The 20,197-nt window shown below is 37.2% G+C and overlaps 1 protein-coding gene across 4 annotated transcripts in view; it reads left to right on the forward strand.

Moving 5' to 3' along the window:
• The window catches only part of ZFR (zinc finger RNA binding protein), a 91,245-nt gene that overhangs the window by 25,184 nt on the left and 45,864 nt on the right, over positions 1–20,197 (forward strand). For 2 of the 4 annotated variants that reach the window (XM_074386771.1, XM_074386780.1), the window contains exons 3-9: positions 458–481; positions 1,974–2,256; positions 3,956–4,100; positions 7,184–7,402; positions 15,294–15,541; positions 18,655–18,846; positions 19,356–19,647. In XM_074386771.1, the coding sequence (XP_074242872.1) occupies positions 458–481; positions 1,974–2,256; positions 3,956–4,100; positions 7,184–7,402; positions 15,294–15,541; positions 18,655–18,846; positions 19,356–19,647 (1,403 nt within the window). The remainder of the gene's footprint in view (positions 1–457; positions 482–1,973; positions 2,257–3,955; positions 4,101–7,183; positions 7,403–15,293; positions 15,542–18,654; positions 18,847–19,355; positions 19,648–20,197) is intronic. The other 2 variants (XR_012514040.1, XM_039467822.2) reach the window with 1 other exon arrangement.

The following is a 20,197-nucleotide window of genomic DNA, read 5'->3' on the forward strand; positions in this document are numbered from 1 at the left end:
TGAATAGAAACAGTTGTTTATATAACCAAAATGACTCTTAGGCGGTATAGTCTGGATGATTTAATCTTATCCTATTAGTAAATGTTAAATACAAGTTTCACATACCTGGTGTATATTTGTGTTTTAAATATTATCTTTTTTTCTCAGTTCTAGGAATTTTGAAAAAGTATGCGTGTTACTAGCATTTTTCTTAAGGATATGGAGTTGTTCCTAGAAAATGTTATTCCCAAACCAGTTTTTCATTGTTTTAGATGTAAACTTTTATTTTCTTGTCATATCGGCATATATGTAGAAAATGTTAGCTAGTTTTATATCAAAATATGGAAACCTCATCCAGATAGAAATTATACGAGCTTCTTTGGACTCTGTTCTAAGTTTTTTTGTTTTTTGTTTTTTGTTTTCTTTTTCATATTGGACTGAAATCTGCCACCCTGTAACTTCCAACTATTGGTTCTAGTTCTGTTCTCTGGAGCAGCATGGAGTAAGTGTCTTCTATTAGAAGGCATCTATCACCTTTTCTAGACTGAATTTCTCCAGGTGTCCTCCCCTTCTTATGTGAAATTAAAGCCCATATTTCTGACCTTCACATTGATTCCCTTTGGAATCTTGTAACTTAATATAAACATCATAGTTTATCAGTGTTTTCCATAATAGAGTTAAAATATAATAGCCCCAAATTTTAATTTAATTCTATGCTATATTTCCATGGCACCATGCATACCAGTGCAGAATACCTTGTACTGTAGCCCGTTAATCAGACTAGTTAATTAGTGTAGCTTCAATTTTTTTTTCCTTTTTCTTAGCTTCTCAGTTGTCAGCCCATACTAAAATGTGGTCAGCTAAAACCTGCCAGCTGAATAACTGTTGGGGCTATCATTTTTTTTAGTAGGTGTTTCTGCCTTAGTAAAGTAGCTTTACCAAGTAGAATTGAATGTATTATTCCAATAACCCAGAACAAGAAATGCTTTTACATGCTAACATCTGTAGGCCTTTGGTTTTAGTGGCATAGGCTTTCAATTTAAAAGTTAAACACATTGCTCTAAGAACTTTAGCTAGAAATTCATTTGATTGCTGTTTTGCAAAATATTTTGTCTCTTTGAGGTTTAAATAGTTTTAATTGCAGAGCATCTGACTTACATCTTCTTTTACAAAACATGCTATTATATTTTTAAAAGTAAATTTGTATAATGAAATGCTGCCTGTAAGCTGGAAAATGGTATCTAAAATAACATATTCCATTGTAGGTTTTGTACCCTAGAACAGCACTTCTCAACCCTCAGCACTGTTGACATACTTTAAATAATTCTTTGTTATGCCCAACTGTCCTATGCATTGTAGGATGTGTAACAGCATCCCTGGCCTCTATCCATTAGATGCCAGTAGCCCACATATCACCACCTTCTCTGCAGTTTGATCATCCAAAATACATCAGATATGGCCATATGTCCCCTGGGGGAGAAAATTTCCCCAGTACTGTCCTAAAGTAACAGAAGTATTTTTTAATCAGCTAGTCAATAGTTTCCACCTTAAATTTCTTTATGTAATTGGGTTAGAATACAGTGTTTTTCTTACCATGATTTCTTTGTAAAGATTTGTAAAACCGTATGGCATAATAAAGAACTTCACATGTAACAAACACTTAACTAAAATTCCTGATTTGGTCAGTTTTTTCTTTTCTTGCTAATACTGCTTTTTATCCTAGTTTTTAATTCCTGTTTTGTGATATAATCTATGAGCTGAAACGTGTGACTATATAATGTAGTGAGATTAAAGAATGAAAATTACACAAAAGCAACATGTATGATACTGAATAGGAAGTTTATTGAGTTCAAGTACTTGACCTTTTGTGGTCCATGATTACATTACTTGAAAATGTGCTTTTTATTTCAGTTGATACATAGCTTTTTATTCAAGTTTATTTACTCCTGGATATTAAAGTTGTATTATATTTATTCTTGTGCTCCACAATATAGCCAGCAGCCAGCTTCGGGTGTAGCCTATTCTCATCCAACTACAGTTGCTAGCTACACTGTCCATCAGGCTCCAGTAGCTGCTCACACAGTTACTGCCGCCTATGCACCAGCAGCCGCCACAGTTGCAGTTGCCAGGCCTGCTCCAGTAGCTGTTGCAGCTGCTGCAACAGCTGCTGCTTATGGAGGCTACCCTACTGCACACACAGCAACAGACTATGGTTATACCCAGAGGCAACAAGAAGCACCACCACCACCACCCCCAGCTACTACACAAAACTACCAGGTAAGAAAACTACTACTAGTTTTGGTAGCCTTAACATGTGGGTTTCTTTGGCTTCAGTGTATAATATAATGCCCTAGCTATTGCTTCTCAAACTTGGGGCTTCCAAAATATACATGTCATGATAGAGAAAAGTAAATGAGTATTCCTTAGTAGTGGGGACATAGGCCTACCATTAAGATTCCTTGCTGGCCAGGCACGGTGGCTCACACCTGTAATCCCAGCACTGTGGGCAACTTAGGTGGGCAGATCACCTGAGGTCAGAAGTTCAAGACCAGCATCTCTACTAAAAATACAAAAATTAGCTGGACACAGTGGTGCACACCTGTGGTCCCTGCTACTTAGGAGGCTGAGGCAGGAGAGTTGCTTGAATCCAGGAGGCACAGGCTGCAGTGAGCTGAGATCACGCCACTGCGCTCCATCCTAGGTGACAGAGCGAGACTCTGTCTCAAGAAAAAAAAAGGTCTTGCAATGAACTTTGTATTATTAATCCTTCCTCCCACCCCACTGTTCATTTGACTATTACATATAGCTATCTGTTAAAAACTTTTACATTAATTACTAGTTAAATATTTCATTGTTTACCCCAAGTTTGTTTGTTTGATGTTGTTTTAACTGAAGACATAGAAAAAACTTACCTTGTTTGTACTAGAGCATTATTCATCTGGAACACTGGTATATCTCCTATTTTGAGAATATTTTGAGAACGGGACAAACGTATTGTATATTTTCTTCTCAAAACAGGGAAGGTGAAAATTCTGTTTCCTATACATTTATCATGTCAAGATATTCTTTTTCAATATATATTGTAACAAAAATTGATCATAGGTCTTATTCATCCAGTTGCTTCTTACTCAGTCTTACAGGACTTCTATATTCTCTTTATTATGTTTGAAAACAGTGCTAAATTACTACTTTCTTATTTAAATTAAATTTGGTCTCAATTTCTTTAATTTGTTTTTTTGTTTGTTTGCTGTTAGGTCCTGTTTTTTAAACTTTCATCCTTCTGAACTTTCCCTGGTTTTGCTATATTGTTTCTAAAATATAGGAATTTGTGAAGTAAGAAATTGAAATATAAATAAACAATATTAGTATTTGTTATTAATTTTAGTCTGGTTACTAAATGAAATTCCTTTTGATGTGTGATTGTTTATGCCCAGAGACAGAATATAATAAATTTTGTTTTTAATAGGGTCTATGAAACTCAGTGTTTTCTGGGCCCTGCCTACTTCTTCAGCCGTTTTACCTACATACCTTTCTACCCCTCTTTACTTCATGAACTGCCAGAATTCACTCAGCTCACCTTGATCTTTCTTGAAAAAAAAGAAAGACTGAAAAGAAAGCTGGAGCAATCACAAAGCTTAGTGACACAAGTGTTCTTTTCTGGTATTATGGGATCCATCTTTAAGGCAAAACTACCGTGAATTTTTTAATAAAATTAATTTTTACTTAAGTATTATTTAGAAATGTTTTGGTGATTGTTCTGATTGTAAAAGTTCAACATGCTGTTTGAAATTCTTTTGATATTATTTTAATGCAGTACAAAATGAATCTTCTCTGTATTTAATTTGATTCTTTTATATTTAGGTCTGTCATGAAACTATGTATTGTTTTGTTTACCTTTATTATACTTTTATATAGTAAGTTTTTTTTTCTTTCCACTTGTCTCATAACAAGATTTTCTTTCATTCCTTTTCTTTAGGACTCATACTCATATGTAAGATCCACAGCGCCTGCTGTAGCTTATGATAGTAAGCAGTACTACCAACAACCAACAGCAACCGCTGCTGCTGTAGCTGCCGCTGCCCAACCTCAGCCTTCTGTTGCTGAAACTTACTATCAAACAGGTGGGTTTTCTTAACCTATACAATTTCTTCATAAACTATTGAAGTGTATGACTTACTGTATTTTTTAATGAAGATAAGCTTTTGAGTCCATCTAAACTCATTCTATCACATCACCTTGGGAGGCAGGTTCTAGCCATGTCCTCCAGGAGAGAAGGGCATGATTATGAATGCCTTCGCAATTCAAAATCATGCCCTTCTCTCCTGGAAATGTACTCCATTTCTGTATTTTTGGCTCACTGTTCCATTCCTACTGAAATAAGCTGTGCAAAAGAAGCTGTGGTGATAACTTCGGAACACATTTTTATCTTTGTCAGAAATGCCCAGAACGTATGATATTGCCAACAAACAGCCTTTGTAACCGGTGGAAACTCTTTAATGGGCCCATATTTTCAGTCTGATCTCTAATGACAGTTGGTTCTGTTATCAGCCACCGATCATGTTAAATACAGTCTGTAGAATGGTACAAATTTAGAAAGCATTTTGTTTGCAAAGAAGCCTGCATATTTATAGGCTTTAAGGATTTTTTCTTTTTTTTTAAATAGAGATTTGAGAATTTTTAAAACAAAGCTTTTGAAAAGTGGGCAATTCCTGGCCGGGCGTGGTGGCTCACGCCTGTAATCCAAGCACTTTGGAGGCCAAGGCGGGCTGATCACCTGAGGTCGGGAGTTCAAGACCAGCCTGACCAACATGGTGAAACCCTGTCTTGAAAAAAAAAAAAAAAAGAAAGAAAAGCGGGCAATTCCTTTAATTATTTCTGAAGAATGTGAGGGTATAGGTAGAGCCTTGGATTAGAAGAGAGTAGAATTGGCTTCCAGTACTGGCTTTTCTACTAATGTGGGCAAGTGGTTTTTTACTTCTTTTATCTCTGTTCTCTTATCTGTAAATGAGGTAGTTGACCCAGATTTCATTAGGGTCCCTTCTGGTTCTAAGGTTTTATGAGTTCCTTAAAAGTTTTAAAATGTTTTGAATTGTAATAACTGACTATTCCTGTAGTATCTTCTCTGTTGATTTCTGTGTATAATAATCTGCAGTAAACTTCCTCTGCTAGATTATATAAGAGTTAGAAGATCTCGACTGACTCTAACGCTGGTATTGAGCCTGACTTTTTTAAGCTCATTTTTTAGCTCTTGGGTATTACTCTTCATCTCTGAAAAGTATCATCTTTTTGTGTTATGTGGATCAAATCTCATAAGCAGATAAGTTCTACTTGGGATAAAAGTTCTACTTGGGAGGTTAAGGTGGGAGGATCGCTTGAGTCCAGGAGTTTGAGATTGCAGTGAGTCATGATCACACCATCGCACTTCAGCCTAGGCCAGGCGTCCCCAAACTTTTTACACAGGGGGCCAGTTCACTGTCCCTCAGACAGTTGGAGGGCCGCCACATACTGTGCTTCTCTCACTGACCACCAGTGAAAAAGGTGCCCCTTCCTGAAGTGCAGCAGGGAGCCAGATAAATGGCCTCAGGGGGCTGCAGTTTGGGGACACCTGGCCTAGGCAAGAGAGTAAGACCTTGTCTCCAAAAAAAAAAAAAGATAAAAGTTCTAAGTTACCTTTACTTAACTGAACATAAAATGCGCTTAGCCCCCTGATTTGGGGCCTTTTTCAGAAATAGCATTTATGTGATCACTAATTTAGTGAAAAGGCTTGTAAGACTCTTTCAAAGTACACATTGTTTTGAGTATGTCAAAGGCAGCAAAGAAGTTCAACAAACATCAGTGACAGTCATTTAAGAATATGGCCGGGCGCGGTGGCTCAAGCCTGTAATCCCAGCACTTTGGGAGGCCGAGGCGGGTGGATCACAAGGTCAAGAGATCGAGACCATCCTGGTTAACATGGTGAAACCCCGTCTGTACTAAAAATACAAAAAAGTAGCTGGGCATGGTGGCACATGCCTGTAATCCAAGCTACTCAGGAGGCTGAGGCAGGAGAATTGCCTGAACCCAGGAGGCGGAGGTTGCGGTGAGCCGAGATCGTGCCATTGCACTCCAGCCTGGGTAACAAGAGCGAAACTCCATCTCAAAAAAAAAAAAAAAAGAATAGCTGCATTCACCGTCAAAAACGATGCGTTCGTGTCCTTTGTAGGGACATGGATGAACCTGGAAACCATCATTCTCAGCAAATTAACACAAGAGCAGAAAATCAAACACTGCATGTTCTCACTCATAGGCTGGTGTTGAACAATGAGAACACATGGACAAAGGGAGGGGAGCACTACACACTGGGGTCTGTTGGGGGGAAATAGGGGAGGGACAGCGAGGGGTGGGGAGTTGGGGAGAGAGAGCATGGGGAGAAATGCCAGATATACGTGATGGGGAGGAAGGCAGCACATCACGCTGCCATGTGTGTACCTATGCAACAATCTTGCATGTTCTTCACATGTACCCCAAAACCTAAAATGCAATAAGATTTTTAAAAAATTCTTTTTAATTAAAAAAAAAAAGAATAGCTGCATTCAAGTTATTAACATTTGAAAAATTCAGTAAGTAGTACCTTTTTAGATTGCAGTTCACTATGGAAAAATCAGTTAAAATGCAAAGAATGGTATATGAACAAGTTTCATATAATTAAACATTTTTCAAACAAGTTTTTACTATGAATTTAAATATATACATTGTAACTCATTGTATCTTGTTGCCAGCATTAAGCCTAACTCTGAAGTAGACTGACTCGCCCAAACACACACACACACACACACACACGCGCGCGCGCACACACACACACGTGCACACACACACTCTCTCCGCTCTCTTTCTTTCACACACACACACACACACACACACACACACACACACACTGCTTTTCAGGAAACTTTACAAGTGATACTGCTATTTTAGTTAGTTGTAAATTTTGCCTAAATAATCATTTTGGAAATACATAGAAAGCATTTGGCAGAAGATAGTATATTAACCTACATATTTTGTTCATTTTAGTAATAAGAGTTTTATACCTGTTGCTAAGGAGAAATTGCTAGCATAAAATTTATGGTTGATGTTTGTACGCATTCTTTCCAGTTTTTAAGGATACTGGTACAGTAACTATAGTGGCTTACTCTTCTGATTTTCTGATGTCTCTTTCCCACTTCAGCCCCCAAAGCAGGTTATAGCCAAGGTGCAACTCAGTATACTCAAGCCCAGCAAACTCGACAAGTGACAGCCATAAAACCAGCCACACCAAGTCCAGCTACCACTACTTTCTCCATCTATCCTGTATCCTCCACTGTACAGCCAGTGGCAGCTGCGGCAACTGTGGTGCCATCCTATACTCAGAGTGCTACTTACAGTACCACAGCAGTTACTTATTCTGGTAAGACTGATAAACCATGTTTAAATGAGTAAACAAATTAGGAAGAGACATAGTGGAAACTATCTTGATTGTCTATGAAATTACCTTATTCCCAATAATTGGAATTAAATTAATTGATAAATATAGGTACATAATGCGACTATACTGTAAATTTTGTGCTTTTTTTTTTTTTTTTTTAAAGAAAAGATCTTAGAAGAATATAAAATGTTCTTGGGGATTTGAAAGCTCATCATGAGACTTGAGCTTAGCATTGCAATTAGAGGAAATAACACCCAGTTTTCTACAGTATTGTTTCCTTTCCCACCTTTCCAAATGAATTTGAAAACTCAAGGTTACTACTCAAGGAATACTACAGACAAATTATTTTTGTTTATTTTGGCCCTCAAAGAGCTATTTCTTTATTTTCAGGAATAGTTCATCATGGAAATGTTGGGTAGCCTTTTCTCAACGTCCATAAGATCCTGGTTATGTAGCACACCTTTCTTGGAAGAACAGAGTAGCTTTATTTTCCTTAAATAATTATGTATTTCTCCCAGAGAGGTACAGTGGCTAAAACTTTATTGTGTCTACTGCTGTTGCCAATTTCTAGTTGAGGTAGTTCGCATTATTGCAGTGGTTAAAATCATAATGGCCTTTTTTTGTAGACACTCAGCTTTTTTATTCCCCCCAGAAAATATGCTGTGAATGACACACTTATTTTTCAGAGAATATCTTTTACTCTAGGGTACTAGGGATACGATGTGAATTGGGCGTGCATGGAGTGTTTGGGAACTGCAAGTTCATTGTGGCTGGAATACAGGATACATGGGGTAAATGTCAGGAGATGAGGATAGACGTGTCGGAGTATGTAAAGCCATGTGTGCTTTGTTATGGTGTGTCTCTTTATCTTGTGGACAGAAAGGGAGCTACAGAGGCTACATTAAGAAATGGAGTTGTGTGAGTAGATTTCTAAGTTAACTGTGACAACCACATGGAAATGAATGAGGAGACATTATCATCTGAGAACTCTGGCTGGACTGACTGGTGAATGATGAATACCTGCTCATCATTCACCAGTATGAATGATGGTACAAAGACATTTTATAATCTATTAAAGGCATAGTACAGGAGATTCCTTATTTGGGAAAGAAATATTTTGTTAAGATCTCAAGAAAATGTTGAATTTATTATTCCTAGATCTGTCATCTAAGATTTCTCAGATACAATTTTTCTGTCTCTCCCTATTTGGTTGACTAGTTATAATTGTAACTAGGATTATATATTATTACAATGAAATCTGATCTGACATTTTTTTAAATGTCCACATTAGTTTCAAAATAGGAAGTACCAGAGTTGCCTTTCCTGTTCATTGTTTCTCTCTTACATGTGCTTCCTTTCCTTTCTCTTTCTCTCTCTCTGGTTGCTTATACAGTATGAAGATAATTTTTATTATGTGAGTAATATATTACTATTTAAAAACCAGAAGCTAGATTTTTAAAAAGAGAAAAAGGTTAAACCACTAGATTTCTACTCGTAGACACTAATTGTCATTAACATTTTAGTCTATGTCTCTCTCTACTTTTCTTCCATGGAATATACATGTATAAATACAGTTTATAAAAATGAGTTTGTCATCTACATGCTATTCTGTAAACTGCTTTATTTTTACTGTGATTACCTTACGTGACACTAAGTTTAGACACATACCTTTGATTAATGTTTTTTTCCCAACTTTTTATATCAATTTTTTTGTGTGTGAGATAGAGTCTCACTCTCTCGCCCAGGCTGGAGTGCAGTGGCGCCATCTTGGCTCACTTCAATCTCTGCCTCCCGGGTTCAAGTGATTCTCCTTCCTGCCTCAGCCTCCTGTTAGTCTGGACTACTGGCACGTGCCACTATGCCTGGCTAGTTAGTTTTTGTATTTTTAGTACAGACAGGGTTTCACCTTGTTAGTCAGGCTGGTCTGGAACTCCTGACTTCAAGAGATCCACCAGCCTTGGCCTCCCAAAGCACTGAGATTACAGGCATGAGCCACCACACCTGCTCCAGAAAATTATAATTCTGCAGAAAAGTTGGAAAAAATAGTTCCAAAAACTATTTTTTATGCCATTCACCTAGGTTCACCAATTATTAATAATTTTTCAAATTTGCTTTATCTCTTCTTTCTCTTGAAGGCTTTTTCTTTCTTTCTTTCTTTCTTTCTTTCTTTTTTTTGGAGACGGAGTTTCACTCTTGTTGCCCTGGCTGGAGTGCCTTGGCACGATCTCAGCTCACCACAATCTCCGCCTCCCTCATTCAAGTGATTCTCTTAAAGGCTATTTTCAAATGGCTCAGCAATATGTTTTATAAGGAATATGCTTTATAAGTTGTAGCTGACATGGTACTTTGACCTGAATTCTTTAGAAGATATTTCCCAAGAATAAGGACGTTCTTTTATGTAGCCACAATAGCAACATTATAAAAAGGAATTGAACATGAATACTATACTGTCTAATACATAAATTTCTCCATTTGTCCAAAAATGTATTTTATGGCTGGGCTTTTTGTATGTATTTGGTGTATGTGTGTTTGTGTTTGTGCTTTGTTTGAAATTTAGGATCCAGTCAAGGATCATGGATTGTATTTGGTTGCCATTCTTTGTTAGTTTGCTTTGATGTACAACAGTCCCTTATTTTTATCTTGTCTCATGATAGTAACATTTTTGAAGCGTTCGGGCCAGTTGTCTTGTAGAATGTCCCATAATCTGGATTTATCTGATGATTTATGTTTAGATTCAGGTAACTTTTTAGACAAGAAAATTATTTGACCAGACTTCCATTTCATCACATCAGAAGCACATGATAAGTAATGTTCGTTTATTCTTTATTGATAATGCCTTTATTGGTTAAAGCTGTGCCTATCAGATCTCTCCATTATAAAAACACCTTTTTCCTTTATAATGAACAAGTAATCTCGGCCTGTTGCTAAACTGTCTTTCACCCTGTGGTGGTAGATCCTTTGAAAACTCAATGAGTTTCTACAGTGGTAGTTGCAAATTCTTTTACATTAATTCTTAGGCATTCTTCTCTAAAGAAGAGTGCCTTCCTTCCACTTCCTTTTTTGTTATTGCTATGAACTTGTTCTTTTTTATTCAATGGACAGTCGTCCCTTATGTCCATGTGAGATTGGTTCCAGGGTCCCCGTTGATACCAAAATTTGTGGATGCTCAAGTCCCGTATGTAAAATGACATTTGCTTATAACCTATGTACATCCTCCTAAATACTTCAAATTATCTCTAGATTACTTATAATACCTAATACCATGGAAGTGCTATATAAATGGTTGTTAAGCTGTACTGAGCTTTCGTACTGTATTAATTTTTTATTACCCACCCCTACCATTTTCCTTTTTTTTTTTTTTTTTTTTTTTTTTGGCCAGTCTTGCTCTGTTGCCCAGGCTGGGGTACAGTAGTGCAATCTTGGCTCACTGCAACCTCTGCCTACCAGGTTCAAGTGATTCTTGTGTCTCAGCCTTCTGAGTAGCCAGGATTACAGGCACGAACCACCACAACTGGCTAATTTTTATATTTTTAGTAGAGACAGAGTTTTGCCATGTTGGCCAGGCTGGTCTCGAACTCCTGACCTCAGGTGATCCACCTACCTCAGCCTCCCAAAGTGCTGGGACTACAGGCCTGAGCCACTACACCCACCTCTGAATATTTTCATAGTTGATTGAATCCATGGATGCTGAACCAGTGGATACAGAGAGCAACCATATTATAGTCTATTACTCTCATTTCTCTCTTTGAGTCTCATACTGTTTCAAATTTGCCCAGTGGGATCTGCTCAAATCAGCTCCTGAGTCTTTTTGACATATTCTGACTAGTCTTTGAGCACACCTTTTTTTTTTTTTTTTTTTTTTTTGCCACTGAAAGTTATTACAGATACACTTTGAGCTTTCCCTGCCCAGGAGTTACAGTCAGGCATTTCACAAAGGAGCCATGATTTCTTATAAATAAATGCCAGTGGTATTTAGAAACCGTTGTAATGGCCACAAAGTATTCTATTGTATAGAGGTACTATATTTTAAAGTGTGTATTTGAGGACATTTAGTTGTAAATGAGATTAAAACTGGAAACAGCACTAGGTTAGAACATCCTTACATGTAAAGATTTGTACATTTGCCCACTTGTTTCCCTAGGATAAGTTTCTAGTTGTAGAACTGTTAAAGAGTATCTGCTTTTTAAAAACTATGTGATACACGGTCCAAAACTGCCAAATCAGAGAAACCATTGTTAAGGCTTCTGAGTTCTGTATCTGCAGTTTTTGGCAGCTACAATTTTGGTTAGCTATTCTCTATCTTAGTAAAATGAGTTATAGAATATTGCTACCTACTAAATGATGACTTGTAACATGATGAATTTACTACTGAAATGTTTTTTTTTTGTTTCTGTTATCATTTAAAAGTTATATGCCAGCTGTTCTAATATCATAACTTACTAATTGAAAATTTTTTTTCTGAGACTAGGTCTCACTCCGTCACCTAGGCTAGAGTGCAATGGCACCATCTCAGCTCACTGCAACCACCTCATGTAATCCTAACCTCAGCCCTCCCAAGTAGGTGGGACTACAGACATGAGCCACCATGCCTGGCAAATTTTATTTTTGTATTTTTTGTAGAGAGGGGATTTTGCCATGTTGCTCAGGCTTATCTAAAACTCCAAAGGTCAAGCAATCTGCTAACCTCAGCCTCCCAAATTGTTGGGATTACAGGTGTGAGCCACCATGCCTGGCCTTGATAAACACTTTTTTTTTTTTTTGAGACGGAGTTTCGCTCCTGCCACCCAGGCTGGAGTGCAATGGCGCGATCTCGGCTCACCGCAACCTCCGCCTCCCGGGTTCAGGCAATTCTCCCGCCCCAGCCTCCCGAGCAGCTGGGATCACAGGCACGCGCCACTATGCCCAGCTAATTTTTTGTATTTTTAGTAGAGACGGGGTTTCACCATGTTGACCGGGATGGTCTCGATCTCTTGACCTTGTGATCCATCCGCCTCGGCCTCCCAAAGTGCTGGGATTACAGGCTTGAGCCACCGCGCCCGGCCGATAAACACGTTTAATGAAAGTGCTTTCTTTGTTTTTTGTTTTGTTTTGTTTTTGAGACAGTGTCTTGCTCTGTCACCCAGGCTTGGAGTAGAGTGCCACAATCTCAGTTCACTGGAACCTTCAACTTATGCACTCAAATGATCCATCCCACCTCAGTGCATGCCATCACACTAGGCTAATATTTTGTATTTTTAGTTAAAATGGGGTTTCGCCACACTTCATAGGTTGATCTTGAGTTCTTGGGCTCAAGTGATCCACCAGCCTCAGCCTCCTACCGGTGCTAGGATTACAAGTGTGAGTCTCTGAGCCTGGCCTAGTAAAAGTACCTTTTAAGTGAAACTATTTTAGTTTTGTGCATTTAATTTATAGACAGATCTTTATTTTCTTTGAGACAGGGATGGTTTACTGCAACCTCGACCTCCTACCTCAGCCTCCTGAGTAGCTGGGACTACAGGCATGCCACCACACTTGGCTAATTTTTGTAGTGGTTCGTTGTGGAGACGGGGTTTTGCCATGTTGCCCAGGCCAGACACGGCTTTATATTTGTTTTCCTACAATGCTTTTTACAAGAAATATACATTTGTTTGCCAGTAGTTTTAGGAGAATTTAAGATACCCTTTTTCAGAGTTCCAGAATTTCAGCCCATCTTTCAGTGCATGCTTTGATTTATTTTTTATAAGTAAGCTGTAATTAAATTTGCCTTTTATTAGTTTTAGACTACCTGTGTGCAAGTGGAGATTATTTTATGAATATTAAGCCTAACTTGGTGATTTTTATGGTTAAATTAGCTTAGTGTTTAAAGGATCCTGCAATTTCTAAACATAAAAAGTTTTCTCATCTGTAAAGTAAAGGTAGTGATACTTGTCTTATAGATCTGTTCTAAAAACTACACTGTGTCTGGCACACTGCTTCCTGTATTGTGAACTCTTGATTTAAAAAAAAAAAAAAAAAAAACAGAAGACCTAGTCTTCCAGCACTGTTCACCTATTGTCCTTATCCTGCTTCATGTTTTCGTAATACATAATTTATAAAGTTACATTTCTGTGGCATTTGTATAGTCTCTGTATAGAAGAATTGAAGGCATTTGGAAAATACCTGTTATAAAGATTTTATGTAAAAATAATGATCTTACTTGGTAATAATCTAAAAACATCTTTATTTCTAATTGGACAATTTTATGACATTTCTCTACAGTAAAATTTAAACTATACGTGTTTTTGCCGATAAGCTTGAAAACATTTGTCTGTGAGCTTATGTTCTTTTATCACATTTTTCAGTGACAGAGGATGTTCATAGGACTGCCCAGTAAAGAGTTTATTGGTTTATAGAAATTTTCTTTTAAGTAGCTACGTCAACTGTTTTCTCAATTTTATATGATCATACACTTTATCATTGATACACAGCTACCTCTTTCAGTTTTCATTTCAGATGTTTTCTTGTCTATTATCACGCTTGCTGTCTTAAAACTTTATATACTATAACAACCTGACATAAATAAGTTTTAAGAAGGCTTTTCTCAAAAGTTGCCTAACTACTTTCTCTCCTGGATATGTCTGGTTTCAGATTCCTATGGTTTTTGTTTTCTGTGCATTTAAGCTCACCATTCCAATTTATATTTTCTTCCCTGTGTGTATAGATATATTGGAATTAGTGGGTCCTAAGTCTTTCAGTATCACAGTCTGCATTTGAGAGACCAAAACGTTTAGTTTTCTATAAGCAATTCTTCTGTGCCATTCTGTCAACTAGGAATTTCTTTCTCAAGCTTTATATTACTCTTTGCCCATCCATTACCTCTTAAAGGAATAAGGAAATCTTAACTGAAATATGGTACATAGGCAATCTACCAAATTTCCAGAGATCTTAGTTTAGAAATGGTCAGTTTACCAGTTTTCAGGTAGGAATGGTCAGTTTACCAGTTTCCAGATAGGCTTATATGGAAAATCCACAGCTTTCAAATTTAAAATGTTCATAGATTTAAAAATCTGTAAATCACTGAACATAAACAACATGTATATATTATATAAACAGCTAGCATAATGTATTTATTCAGTGGAATCTCTGAACAATGGAAATGGGTAGAATTCATACATATAACCAGAAAACATAATGCTTTTTCATCTTTTGGAAGATGAAAACCAGTGTATTGGTCCCTAATTCCAAAATCTTTTAACTGTTGTCCTGTATTTTCATCTGAACTTCAGTTTCACATCACAAACTTCTGCTAAGCTTTATTTTCCTTGCCTCCCCAGGCTAGCATCTGTTAGCTTCTTAGTTTTATTAGAAACTAAGTTAGTTGGCTTAGTTGTACAACGCATCAGTTCATGGCTGAGCCTCCAAATTTTGGTGTCATATTTGTATGTTTTCCTCATCCTTTATCTCTCTTGTCCTCTTAGCTACCAAGCATGTCAAATCTTTCATGAGTTTTGTTTTTCCTATCTAGTAACCTACTTCAGATTCTTCCTCAAATCCAACACTTACTAAATTTTGTTCACAGGATTTTATTTGGGGACATACCAGATTCTTTAAACATCAGACAAGTTTGTCAAACACACTGTCACGTCTCTCAAACTATAAGCTTCTTTGAGGCAGGGACCAAATTTTACACTGTCTTTATACCTCTGTAACACCTGGCATGTGTTGAGTAAGTACTAGTTGATTACTTTCTTAAAAGGAAGATAAGCTTTTTTCTGATTCTGTGAGATACACATTTGTAAATATGCACATGTAAGTCTGTCTTTTTTGGCAGGATTTATTTAATTTAAATTTGTAACTTTTAATTCGTCCATGTTATGTGTATGTAACATGATTTTTATTTGATTTTATTTGTAAGGTACATCTTATTCAGGTTATGAAGCAGCAGTGTATTCAGCTGCATCTTCCTACTATCAACAGCAGCAGCAGCAACAGAAGCAGGCAGCAGCAGCAGCGGCTGCTGCTGCTGCAACAGCTGCCTGGACAGGGACCACCTTTACTAAAAAAGCACCATTCCAAAATAAACAACTGAAACCAAAACAGCCTCCCAAACCACCACAGATTCACTATTGTGATGTTTGTAAGATCAGCTGTGCTGGACCACAGGTACTTACGTTGTATGTTTTACCTTGAGTCTTAAGTGGTTATTTTTGATAGTTAAGTGTAGTTGGTATTCTAACTCCTGAGCCTACAAAGAGGTTTACTTTTTTCTTTCCTGTTAGCTTTCAGCTAATGCATTTTTTAAAAGTTACTTGTATTGACGCATGAGAATTTTCAGGAAAAAACTGTAAAGATGGTTATTAATGTACATGATATATAGGCAAATGGAGTTTTTTCCCAGAAGGAGACTTTGCTCTTTAAAACTTAAATTTAGTTTAAAAGTTTTATAGTCAAATTAATTGGGACTTGGGTAAGACTGAATTTTTATTTCATTTCATTTTTAGCATCTGTAACTTACTTGACAAAGCCTTTATTCAAAATTCTTCAACTTAATGTAATGGGTTCCTGATAACCTATAACTTTCAGGATTGCATTTCTAATGAGACTGATTTGGGTATATACTTTATAGCATGTTACTTATTTCTATAATCTCTTTCATAAGGGGAGTAGGAACTTTGGCAACAAGAAAGGTGTAAGGAAGTGTCATTTTAAAAAATAACCAACTAATGAGGCATGTAAATGTTAAAACCCTTATTCCTTTTTTAGTATTGTATTATTTTTGGTTGCTAAACGTTAAAGTGGGTGATTATGACTTGATTCTATTTATTAAAATTAATGGATTAAATCCCCTTCCAGCCTTATTATTGACCTTAAGAGTATCTACTTTTTATATTAAAATTTGGTAAATAGCTTGGCAGATGAAAAGCATGTTATTTGGAAAAAAACAATTTTGACTCTCTACTAGTTTCTCCAAGTTATATCCATCTCTCATTGCCCCTACCTAGGTTTATGTTTTTTTAGTTTACTGGATTAGTTTTCTCTACTTCTGAATTTTGAGTGGTTTTTTCAATTACTAGCATTCCCTCAGTTATACCAAATTAGAGGACATTTTAATATATGTGGCTAAATATATAAACCCTCTTTTCCCCTGTTTTGAGTATGGCAGGAAATAGTTTTGTTGTGGATTGCGTGGTTGGATAGTATAGGAGGTATCTCGAGGCAGGCGTGGCACAGGTAGGAAATGTTTGCAGGGACCTGGGGTAAACATGAAAAGGAACAAGAATGGTGGGTGGTCTTAGTATTTAAGGAGCCTTTCCTACCTTCATTGACTGTTCAGAGGGGTTAGTGTCATGAGTGCCAGATATGGGCATAAGAAATGTATTCATTACCTGGCTTATGTGAAAGTATACAACATGACACTTGGGTGATAGGTTAGCAGGAGCATTTGGAATGAGTGTATATGAGGCTGGCTATTTTTGCTGTGCTGGATGGTTACAAAAAGAACAGGCCACAGGTGTTTCTGCAAGTCAGTGTCAGCGTCAGTGCCTTAAGCAGGGGTTAATGAGCCTTAGCGAAAAAATATCATTGAGGTTGTGAGTTAGAGTTCTAGATGTGTACCTAAGAAGGAAAATTAAGTTGATTTAGATTTGGGGGGCCAAGATTGCAGTCCTGGCTCTGCCACTAACTATATAACCTTAGGCAAGTTGGAGACCTTGACTTCTTTGGGTTTTTATTTCCTCACTTTTCTATAACGAGGACTTGTCCTAAATAATTGAGGCTCAGGCTGCTTGGTAGAGCTATTTCAGGTCACTACAGATAATGAGAGGAGAATCAAATGGCTGGGCCTTAGGTCTCCCTCTTTTATTTCAAAAACAGCAACTTTCCTTACTTTTTGTGTGTAAGATTTCATTTGGAGAAAGGATTCTTATATTTTAAAATTAGAAAATTATTATTTTAGATAATCTTCAAAGTCTCATCCAGCTCTGAAATTGAATGATGAACATATGATTTTATGCTAATTATTTGTCTGTCAGTTTATAACTGTCTTTTAAGAGGTAGTTTTTAAAAAGAAAGTTTGAGACTAGCCTGGGCAACACAGAAGAATCCCATCTCTACCAAAAATATGAAAAATGAGCTAGGCATGGTGGCAGGCACCTGTGGTCCCAGCTACTCAGGAGTCTAAGGTGGGAAGATTGCATGAGTCTGAGAGGTGGAGATTGCAGTGAGTTGAGATTGTGTCACTGCACTCAAGCCTGGGTGACAGAGTGAGACCCATCTCAAAAAAAAAAAGTATGAGGGAGGAACCATTTGGCCCTATTTACAAAATCACCCAGTTGTTCTTATTAATTTCCTCTGTTGTTTTTTGTTTGTTTGTTTGTTTGAGACGGAGTCTTGCCCCATTGCCTAGGCTAGAGTGCAGTAGCCTGATCTCGGCTCACTGCAACCTCCACCAGGCGCACGCTACCATGCCCAGCTAATTTTTTGTATTTTTAGTGCAAACGGGTTTCACCATATTGGCCAGGCTGGTCTCAAACTCCTGACCTTGTGATCCACTTGCCTCGGCCTTCCAAAGTGCTGGGATTACAGGCGTGGACCGTCACACCTGGCCAATTTCCTTTCACTTTAATTAACTGCCTTCCTCAATCATCTGCATTCACAATTATTTTTAATATATAATTTCACTATTTTATTGGCTAATATTACTCTAACACTGTTTTTGCTCGCAAGTATGTGCAGTATTGGCCCTCATGTATTTTAAATAAATTTCATTTAGGGAGCATGGATTCTAATCAGATTCTATGTCAAAATGAATTCTGAATTAGAAAAATCAGTTTTATAAATAAACATAACTGTAAAGAATCTTGTTACCATACAGTAACTTTTTCCTTCTTCTAATGATACAGGCACATCTCCCCCACCTCATCTTAATCCTGTAACTAAACTTAATTTCTTCGTGGAATGATCACTGTCTGTTAGCATGCTCTGTCCAACATAAGCAACAAAAGATAAATTCTTAGAACTGAAGGCCATTGCCTTATATTGTGGCTATGTATGAAAGTACTTTGTAACTCAGTGTTAGATAATATTCTTGGTAAACAAGATAAAGAGAACCATAGATATGTCACATATGTAAGGAATGCCCTCTGCTCTTTTTCAATTTAAAAATCGTGTTTTGGTCTCATTTTTAAACGATTATTAGAGATTTGAGAATGAAATAATCTTAAATGATGTGTAAAGAAAATTAGTGATGCAAATCATTTCCTTTTTATTTGAAACAGACTTATAAAGAACACTTAGAAGGACAGAAACATAAAAAAAAAGAAGCTGCATTGAAAGCCTCACAAAATACCAGCAGCAGCAACAGTTCTACTCGTGGGACTCAAAATCAGCTACGTTGTGAGCTCTGCGATGTGTCTTGTACAGGAGCAGATGCATATGCTGCCCACATTCGTGGTGCTAAGCATCAGAAAGTAGGTGTTTTTTCCCCACACACCCTTATGTCTTGATTCTGTTATCTTTTACTTTTTCAGTGGGGGTTAGGTAAAGGTGACTTCAAATTTTGAAAACTTTTAAGTGCATTATATGCCTTACTTACGTCTTAATAATACATAAAGGTGGCATCAAATAATCATTGCTAAAAGAGGGGAAGACTGGAGACTTTTCTTTAAATTGAACTAAGCCATTTATTGCACTAACTGGGAATTGTCATGTTATTAATTTTAATGAAACCAAGTCCTTTCATCTTTCTCTGTCTCAGTTTCCTCACCTAATAGTAGATGGAATATTTATCCTATATTTGCTTCACAGAGATTATCTTGAAAGTAATGAGTTTTGTAGATGTGTGTATATACAAAAACATATAGCAGAAAAAATATAGCAAATAAAAGCATGGTTTAGATTTTCATTTTACAATGTTCCAGGCAGACTTTTCAAAATCTGTTTGAGTTTCCTGACAAATAAATGTGTTTTTGTTTTATAGGTGGTTAAGTTACACACAAAACTGGGTAAACCCATTCCATCAACAGAACCAAACGTCGTTAGCCAAGCTACTTCTTCAACAGCAGTGTCTGCTTCAAAGCCGACTGCCTCTCCTTCAAGCATTGCAGCAAACAATTGTACTGTGAATACTTCATCAATTGCAACATCTTCAATGAAGGGTCTTACGACTACAGGAAACTCATCTCTTAATACCACATCTAACACTAAAGTATCAACAGTGCCTACAAATATGGCTGCCAAGAAGACATCTACCCCCAAAATAAATTTTGTTGGCAAGTACTGATGTTCTCTGTTCCTGCTGACTGTCAAAGTGGTGTTTCTTCTTCATTGCAGCACTAACCCTTCTGCCTGTGTTCTTGAACCTGTCTCCTTCCTTCTCTCTCAGACCTTGTTTCTTCACGTTTGCTTTGTGCGCATGTGTTTTTAATTTTTAGTTTATTTTCTACTGGTTTCTTCCCTTCATCCATACAGATATATCTGTGTCTTCCTCTAGTCATTTAAAAAAAAAAGATCTACACACACAAAGACCCTTTCCCAGTTCTGTAATCTTAAGGTCACCTGATTTTTTTTATTTTTTTATTTTTTTATTTTTGAGACAGTCACTCTCACCGAGGCTGGAGTGCAGTAGCAGGAACTTGGCTTACTGCAGCCTTGACCTCTGAGGCTCAAGCGATCTGCCCACCTGTCTTTGGAGTAGCCGAGACTATAGGTGTCACCACTACACCCAGCCAGTTTTTTTGGGGGGTGGGTATAGAGATGGGGTTTCACTATGTTAGTCAGACTGATTTCGAATTCTCCTGAGCTCAAGCAATCCGCCCACCT

The sequence above is a fragment of the Saimiri boliviensis genome, chromosome 1 (assembly GCF_048565385.1).
Source record: "Saimiri boliviensis isolate mSaiBol1 chromosome 1, mSaiBol1.pri, whole genome shotgun sequence".
In the NCBI taxonomy this organism is placed as follows: Eukaryota; Metazoa; Chordata; class Mammalia; order Primates; family Cebidae; genus Saimiri; species Saimiri boliviensis.